Source organism: Leuresthes tenuis, unplaced genomic scaffold, assembly GCF_036924035.1.
Source record: "Leuresthes tenuis unplaced genomic scaffold, fLeuTen1.0.hap1 SCAF_195, whole genome shotgun sequence".
Lineage (NCBI taxonomy): Eukaryota > Metazoa > Chordata > Actinopteri > Atheriniformes > Atherinopsidae > Leuresthes > Leuresthes tenuis.
The window spans coordinates 44,039-53,482 of NW_027325549.1; the positions used below are offsets into that span (position 1 = coordinate 44,039).

At 39.5% G+C, this 9,444-nt stretch overlaps 1 protein-coding gene across 1 annotated transcript in view; it reads left to right on the forward strand.

Moving 5' to 3' along the window:
- Positions 1 to 8,483, forward strand: part of LOC140287983 (uncharacterized) — a 31,017-nt gene extending 22,534 nt beyond the window's left edge. The window contains exon 3 of the mRNA XM_072379160.1: positions 8,368 to 8,483. Coding sequence (XP_072235261.1) covers positions 8,368 to 8,483 — 116 coding nt within the window. The remainder of the gene's footprint in view (positions 1 to 8,367) is intronic.
- Positions 8,484 to 9,444: the final 961 nt, after the last annotated feature.

Below are 9,444 nucleotides of genomic sequence, written 5' to 3' on the forward strand. Positions count from 1 at the left end.
GTCCAAAGATACTGTGTGCCAATTTTCATGAGAATTGGTCAAAATTTGTGACCTGTGAAACTTTTTGAAGGTTTTCAACAAAATCCAAGATGGCGGAAAATCTAGTTAGACGGAAAATGACGTCATAGGGTGCGTTGGACTCGTCATGATCCAAGGATTCCAGCGATATGTTGTTTTTGAAATTTGGATCAACGAGTCAAAAGTTATTTAGCTGAATGGGCTTCAAACTTTGACATGTTGGTGGCGCTAGAGAGTTTTGAATTTGGGCACGAAATTTGTTGAATTTGCTAATGGGATGTTCCTGAAGATATGGGCCAAATTTCACAACTTTTTACCATTGCGTTAATGGGGCTGCCATAGACTTCAATTGCAGCGGAAAGTAGAAGAATAATAAGAAAAGCTACTAAAACAATAGGGTTCTGCAGCTTCGCTGCTAGACCCCTAAATATAGCTGCAAGCAGCGATACGGGGTCTAGCAGAATAGCAGGTAAGCATACGGCTGCTCAGGAAGACATCATGAGTCCATAGACCAAGTTTGGCGTTTGAAATTAACTCGTCATCATCCAGGGATTCCAACGGTACCTCATTTGTCCAATTTGAACCAACAGCTCCAAAGCTATGAGCAAAATGCAGTTTTTCTACTTATAGCGCCCCCTCTAGGTGGAAGTGCACCAGACTTCTTGGGCTTCTTAGAGACTTGATCATGAGTCTGTGTTAGAAGTTTGATGTCAAAAGAGCAAATGGTTGCTGAGATATGGCCTCACGTCCTGTTTGGCGCGTAATCGCTGAGTTTGATTGGCTGCTACGGGGAAAGGAAAACAAAATAAAAAAATACACATTATAGCTCTTGTGAGGCTTGATCTGAACATTCTATATGTCAAGTCCCGTGGAAATCAGACAATTTGGGTGACCTGTAATGCGTTTTGGAGGTTTTTGACATAATTCAAAATGGCGGACAATCCAAGATGGCGCGCATGACGTCATGAGATTTATTGACCTCGGCTATATCCAGGGACTCCAACGGTACCTGATTTGTGATATTTGGACAAACAGGTGTAAAGTAATGAGCAAAAATGCATTTTTGCTAAATATAGCGCCACCTATAGGTCAAAGATCACTAAAATTCTTAGGCCTGTTAAGGATCGAGTTATGAGTCAGTGTCATAAGTTTGATGTCAAAAGACCAACCGGTTGCTGAGATATGGCCTCACGTCCTTTTTGGCGTTGTCGCCGTTAACTTTGATTGGTTGTAATGGGTGAACAAAGTCGAAATTGAAAAATCCGCTTCGTATCCTTTGTGCGGATTCGTCCAAAGATACTGTGTGCCAATTTTCATGAGAATTGGTCAAAATTTGTGACCTGTGAAACTTTTTGAAGGTTTTCAACAAAATCCAAGATGGCGGAAAATCTAGTTAGACGGAAAATGACGTCATAGGGTGCGTTGGACTCGTCATGATCCAAGGATTCCAGCGATATGTTGTTTTTGAAATTTGGATCAACGAGTCAAAAGTTATTTAGCTGAATGGGCTTCAAACTTTGACATGTTGGTGGCGCTAGAGAGTTTTGAATTTGGGCACGAAATTTGTTGAATTTGCTAATGGGACTGTCCTAATTAGATGTGCCAAATTTCACAACTTTTTACCATTGCGTTAATGGGGCTGCCATAGACTTCAATTGCAGCGGAAAGTAGATCAATAATAAATATAGCTGCAAGCAGCGATGGCGGGGTCTAGCAGAATAGCAGGTAAGCCTGCGGCTGCTCAGGAGGGCATCATGAGTCCATAGACCAAGTTTGGTGTTTGAAATGAACTCGTCTTCATCCAGGGATTCCAACGGTACCTCATTTGTCCAATTTGAACCAACGGCTCCAAAGCTATGAGCAAAATGCAGTTTTTGTACTTATAGCGCCCCCACTGGGTAGACGTTCACCAGACTTCTTGGGCTTCTTACAGACTTGGTCATGAGTCTGTGTTAGAAGTTTGATGTCAGAAGAGCAAATGGTTGCTGAGATATGGCCTCACGTCCTGTTTGGCGCATCATCGCTGAATTTGATTGGCTGCTACGGGCAAACGGAAACGAAATAAAAGAATCAACATAATAGATCTTGTGAGGCTTGGTCTGAACATTCTATATGTCAAGTCCCGTGGAAAGCAGACAATCTGGGTGACCTGTAATGCGTTTTGAAGGTTTTTGATATAATTCAAAATGGCGGACAATCCAAGATGGCGCGCATGACGTCATGAGATTTATTGACCTCGGCTATATCCAGTGACTCCAAAGGTACCTGATTTGTGATATTTGGACAAACAGGTGTAAAGTTATGAGCAAAAATGCATTTTTGCTAAATATAGCGCCACCTATAGGTCAAAGATCACTAAAATTCTTAGGCCTGTTAAGGATCGAGTTATGAGTGAGTGTCATAAGTTTGATGTCAAAAGACCAACCGGTTGCTGAGATATGGCCTCACGTCCTTTTTGGCGTTGTCGCCGTTAACTTTGATTGGTTGTAATGGGTGAACAAAGTCGAAATTGAAAAATCCGCTTCGTATCCTTTGTGCGGATTCGTTCAAAGATACTGTGTGCCAATTTTCATGAGAATTGGTCAAAATTTGTGACCTGTGAAAATTTTTGAAGGTTTTCAACAAAATCCAAGATGGCGGAAAATCTAGTTAGACGGAAAATGACGTCATAGGGTGCGTTGGACTCGTCATGATCCAAGGATTCCAGCGATATGTTGTTTTTGAAATTTGGATCAACGAGTCAAAAGTTATTTAGCTGAATGGGCTTCAAACTTTGACATGTTGGTGGCGCTAGAGAGTTTTGAATTTGGGCACGAAATTTGTTGAATTTGCTAATGGGACTGTCCTAATTAGATGTGCCAAATTTCACAACTTTTTACCATTGCGTTAATGGGGCTGCCATAGACTTCAATTGCAGCGGAAAGTAGATCAATAATAATAATAGGAAAAGCTAGTAAAACAATAGGGTTCTGCAGCTTCGCTGCTAGACCCCTAAATATAGCTGCAAGCAGCGATACGGGGTCTAGCAGAATAGCAGGTAAGCCCGCGGCTGCTCAGGAAGGCATCATGAGTCCATAGACCAAGTTTGGTGATTGGAATGAACTCGTCTTCATCCAGGGATTATTACAAATGTAAAAATGTGTTTAACGTGCTGTTTTTATGTGCACATGTATGTTCGCAGGGATAAACGTAATTATTTTGAAGGGCCATCACAGAATCAAGAGTTTTATTTTGAAGAGGTAGACCGCGTCACTCAGGGAAACTTGGCCTTCCTGCCATTCGTCTCGAGAGCTTCGATACAGGTAAGACGTGTGTGCTTGATTGTTGCTAAGCTAGTGATTGCAAATGATGTTCGTGTATTTGATCTCATTGTGTTAGTTATACTGTTCCTGAGAAAGCTAAAAGTAATATGATGATATAAAACAAGGCAGAGTTTCACCGTTACTTTTTGAAGTCTGTGCGATAGCAATTAACGTGGCGTATGTTGGTTCGTGAAAGGTAAGATGGCCGACGCGGCCTTGCAATTATGATGTTGGCAAATGTTGTTTGCGGTGTTTTGCTAAGCGAGTGATTGCAAATGATGTGTGTGTATTTTATCACTGTTAGTTATACTGTTCATGAGAAAGCCAAAAGTAATATGATATAAAACGAGGCAGAGTTTGTCCGTTTCTTCTGTAGTTTGTGCATAGCAGTTTTGCAACACATGCTTGGGAATGTGCTCCAAAGAAGCTTTTAGCACTAAGAGCTTCTTAGCTAATCTGGGAAACGTGGCCTCTGTTGGTTCATGAAAAGTAAAATGGCCGAGGCGGCCTTGCAATTATGTTGACAAATGGTGTTTGCATTGTTTCATCGCGTTAGTCAAGAGGATCTGTTGGCAGATAGTACGCGTTCATAATTAACTGGTAAAAGGCACGTCTGATATGTTGTCTGATAGCGCTAAAAGCTTATTAGCTAATCTGGGAAACGTGGCCTATGTTGCTTCGTGAAAAGTAAAATGGCCGACGAAACGTGGCCTCTGTTGGTTTGTGAAAAGTAAAATGGCCGACGCGGCCGTGCAATTATGATGTTGGCAAATGGTATTTGCGGTGTTTCACCGCGTTAGTCAAGAGGATCTGCTGGCAGATAGTACGCGTTCATAATTAAATGGTAAAAAGCACGTCTGATATGTTGTCTGACAGTTGAAGTATTTATTAATTTAAGTAATTGGTTAGCTGTTAGATTCGGCGGGGAGGGAGGTGGTGAGGTGAAATGAAATTAAGTGATGTACAGCTGTGGTGCATGCATTCGGGATGTTGAAAGAAGGCCAGTCGATTTTAAAATGTTGTTTGAAGAACTTATTGTCAAAAAGTCCTAATTGTTAATGATTTAGTGTGCTTTTCGCGTAAGAGTAATGGGATTAACGCATTGGGTGAATGCTAGCTTGTAATGTATTTATCAAGAATGAAACAATCGCGCTAATTTAAGACAACCGCTCTGAATCGGGGAATAACTGTTTATTTTTCAGATTAATTGAAGCGTTGTGGAGGCCGGTGGTGGTTTATTATTATGCTATGTGACTTAATGAAACCATTATCCCTCTCTGTCTGTTTGAGGTGTGATGTTGGCCGTGTTTATATGTGCTTAATGTACTCACTGTAATTAATGTAAAAGCAGACACTGATAATTTAATGTGATTTGTGTCCAATGATTGGAGATGGAGAATGCTTTAATTTGTAAAATGTACAGAAAGCAGGCAACTATGCAAATATTTTGTATTTAAATGAACAATGTGTTGGTCACTTGTTTGACCCACACACATGTACATGTATATTGTCATGTCAGTGGGTTCTGCTCCACATTGTCAGTGTTTGAGAGATTCATTAAACACATGTCAATTAATGGAATAATCATGTGATGCAAATGTGACTTACATTGAGTTTAAAAAACAGTCATCACTATTCATTGTATTAAAGTATAAATGAAAACAGATGATAAAAGTAGCAGTGGTTTGCATCTCAAGTCAGTGGCAGCTGATTTGAGTGTATTGTGGGTGTCCTAAGAAACTAATTGCTTTCATGTTGATAAGGATTTGGCTTCTAATGTAGTAATATTATAAAACAATCACATAAGAAGTGAAAGTGAAATTTGTTATGAAAAATTATATTATACAAAACACTTAGAAATCATAAAAAGTGATGTGTAGCATAAATGTACTGTTGTGAGCCATTTTATAATTAATGCTAATTGATAATCAATTATACTAAATAATTGATAATGAATGTTTATTATTTTAAATGTATGTTGAAAATTGTTATAGAAAATTGTATTTCTGAAATATTTTGAATGGTTGAAGTAGTATTTTCTTACTTGAATTAATACATCTGGAGGAACACTTTTGACCATATTTATATTAATAGTATATCTGACTTTTGATAGTGCATGCAGATGTGTAATAAATGTGATAATGTGGTTCAGAGTTTCTAAAAGTAGAATGGGAGGCAGAGTTTTCAGTTATCAGGCCCCTCTCTGTGGAACCAGCTGCCAGTTTGGCTTCAGGAAGCAGACACCCTCTCTACCTTTAAGATCAGGCTGAAACTTTCCTTTCTCATAAAGCTTATAGTTATGGATGGCTCAGGTGAGCCTGAAACATCCCATAGTTCTGCTGCTATAGGCTTAGACTGCTGGGGGAGTTCATCAAAGAAGAGCCACCATTGTCAAAGAAGAGCCATCAACATCATCAAAGACCCTACCCACCACTCTATACGCACTGCCCTGCATCAAGTTTACAACTTTCATCTCCATGTTGCCGCTTGCCTCATTGCACCTTTTTGTAACTCAATACTATTGCACTCCAGCAACATACATACCTTAAGGACTCTTGATACAGACAGTCTAGAATGTATGCCCACAGTTCTGCTGCTTGTTATATGTTACCGTTTACTGTTGGCGATATCTGATATCAATTGCACTTTGTTCTAGTGTAAGTCTCAATACAGTTATGTCTTAGTTGTATGTCAACTTTTAACTCGTGCACATTTGGAGTTAGATAAACGAAATTTCAGTCTGCTTGCAATGTACTGTTGAATAGCTTGATTGACGATGAAGGTGACTTTGACCTGTCACACCTTTCCTCACTTTGATCCCCCCCCCCCATTTCATTTCTCAAATGATTTTATGTACATGTGACATTATTGTGGTTGTTAACTTGTTTCCCTGTTCCAACACTTATCCTTTGAATGGTGTTATGGTGTTTTTCCCCCCTCTTTTCTGTCTTCTCAAACCCCAGCTGGTCGAGGCGGATTGGCCACCCTTCCTGAGTCTGGTTCTGCCAGAGGTTTCTTCCTGTTAAAAGGGAGTCGTTCCTTTCCACAGTCACCTCAGGCACGCTCAGGACGGGAGATTGGACTGAAGACAAGTTTCAGTGCAATCTGTTGGTTTCCTTAGCTAGGATATTATTTTTTGAATTGGCTCTATGTGAATAAATTGGATTATTTTTAAATGAATGGATTTCATTGGTTTATGATGACAATGAATTGAACTCCAATTGGCTTAAATTGGACTACATTATTTTAGTGCCTTGAGATGACAATTGTTGTAATTTGGTGCTATATAAATGAAACTGAATAGAATTGAACGTGTGGGTTCGAGATTGTGTTATTTTGCTTTCACTTGTATCATGATATTTCTTTGTTTTCCAGATTTGAATTTGCAAGCAATTGTTGGAGAGGTAAGCACATGAATGATAATGTGGGAGTATTTTATAGAAACTTATTGACTTATAGCAGTTGGGGTCTTTGACATTACATCCTGGTACATGATCTTCTGCATCAAAATAGCCAGACATGAATAAATGGAAATTTACAGAACTGCTGAGTCTGGTTCTGCCAGAGGTTTCTTCCTGGTTCTGGTTCTGCCAGAGGTTTCTTCCTGTTAAAGGGAGTCGTTCCTTTCCACAGTCCCTCAGGCTCAGGATGGGAGATTGGACTGAAGACAAGCTTCAGTGCAATCTGTTGGTTTCCTTAGCAATGATATTATTTTTGAATTGGCTCCATATGAATGAATTGGATTATTTTTAAATAGGATTTTATTGGATTATGATTACAATGAATTGAACTTCAATTGGCTTGAATTGAACCACATCATTTAAGTGCCTTGAGATGACATTTGTAATTTGGTGCTATATAAATGAAACTGAATAGAATTGAATGTGTGGGTTCTAGATTATGTGTTGTTTTGCTTTCACTTGTATCATGATATTTCTTTGTTTTCCAGATTTGAAATCGCAACCGATTGTTGGAAAGGTAAGCACATGAATGATAATGTGGTTGAATTTTATAGAAACTTACTGACTTGTAGCAGTTGGGGTCTTTGACATTACATCCTGGTACATGATCTTCTGCATCAAAATAGCCAGACATGAATAAATGGAAATTTACAGAACTGGTGTGTGTCTATTATTTTGTATGAGACTATACTTGTTTAAGATTATTATTATTATTATGTATCACTGAGGCTTACATGAGTTGCATCTTTTTTTTTTTCGTTTTGCATTTATTTTGGCAATATGATCTTCAAACTATTCCAACTTTATTATGACATTTTCACATTTGTTTAATGTTTATTAATATAGAGACAGAAGGAAATGAGTGGCACATGTCTCAACCAACAGTTTCCATTACTGATATGTTTTAACTTTGTGTTCCAGATGCCACGTCCCAGCAAACGGTCTTTGGCCTACAAAAAGAGTCTGGGTGCTGCTGCAGCCAAGGAGTCCTCTGAGGGGGTTAGAAACATCACTATTTTTGTTCACAAGTATTATAATTGTGTGTGTTTGGGAAATATGTTATCCTGTGGAATACTAATGATCTAAATCTCATGCCTGCCAACATTTGACTTTTGCAGGAGTTTCCCACCTTAACTTTCCCTTCGTGCTCACAGTGGGTCATTTCTTTGACTACTTTTCCAAATTCTTAGAACATTGTGATGAATATTGATATATCTTTAACATTTTTCCGTCATGGCGTTAAAGAAGGAGTAAAATGTTGACTTAGTCAGGAACATTCCTCAAGAACAAGAAGCTGTGGCCAAGACATACCATGTGTTTTGCAAAGGTTGTAGCACTGTCTTTACGGTAGGGTGTAGTGGCAAATATTAGTAAAGGCTCAATTCAAATGAGCTGTGAAAGAGCCTCCTTATTTTGTATTGAAGTGTTCTATTTTCACAACATAAATTAGGCAGTTATGAAATATGTGCATTCCTATATAAAAAAACGTGGAGATTACTAGTGATAAAATGATTTTAGTGGTGCTGTATCAGATGATAAAGGAAATGTGTTACATTACAACTTATTGTTTGTTCTGTGTGTTGCAGATTCCCTGTCCCAAAGAGGGGTTGCTGGATGGTGCCGAGGCTGGGCGTCCTCGTATAAAAAAAGCCAAAACATTCCCCCTTCCCCAAATGTCAAAATCCCCAATCAAGGCATCTGAGGCAAACTTGTGCAATGAACTGTCAAAAAACCTGTGCAAAAACCTGTCAAAAAACCTGTGCAAAAACCTGTGCAATGAACCCTTGAAAAACCAAAAGCCAAATTCTCAAACTGTATCTACTGACTGTGCAGTTGATTTTCCAGAGATATCTGTGCTGATGGGGTCGTTTCATCAAGGTCATTCCCGGTTTGGAACTGTGCGCAACAAGCAGTGTGGTGCCATCAGTCTGACAGCAGTTCTGAAGAGCAAGACCAAGAGCGTGTGGACCTGGAACACCAGAGATCTGGATGATGTGTTGATTAAAGGAACTGTTATTTACAGGTCGATGAGTGCACAGGGAAGAATAAATGATAGTGTGGCACGCCGTGGTTACATTTCTGTGTCTGAACTGCCTACACAACAGAGAATGTGGAACTGTAATTTTGCAATAAACTTTGCTGAATCTTACACTGGATTTGTCTATATTGATGATTATGACCAAGCTTTGCAGGATGTGGCCATGCCTTTTGATGAAGCACTTCAGCGAGCACTGTTGGGTAATGATGCATGTTTGTTGACAGTTTGTGCTAGTACATGTGCTATAATTAATGAAGATGGAAGATTTGCCTTTGTGGATTCACATGCAAGTGCAAGGTTTAACCAGCAAGGTGAGAATGCTAGTTGTGTTGTATACATTAGCTCTGTACAGTCTCTGGTTAGCTTTGTATATGATTATGCACGATCGTTTAACGTAAGGACACCGAGCTTTGAAGTGACAGGAGTGAAAGTGGTAAGCAACGTCAGTACTGACACACGAGCACAGATGACCGAGCCATCGTCCAGTCACGTCACAACTACTTCACACATCCGCCCGCTGTACAGCAAAGTGGTAACAGGTGAGAACAAAGTCTGCAAGCAGCAGTCCTCTGTTGATAAGCCTACGGTCGCTTCAAATGTCGGTAATGGTTTTAACGGAACAGTA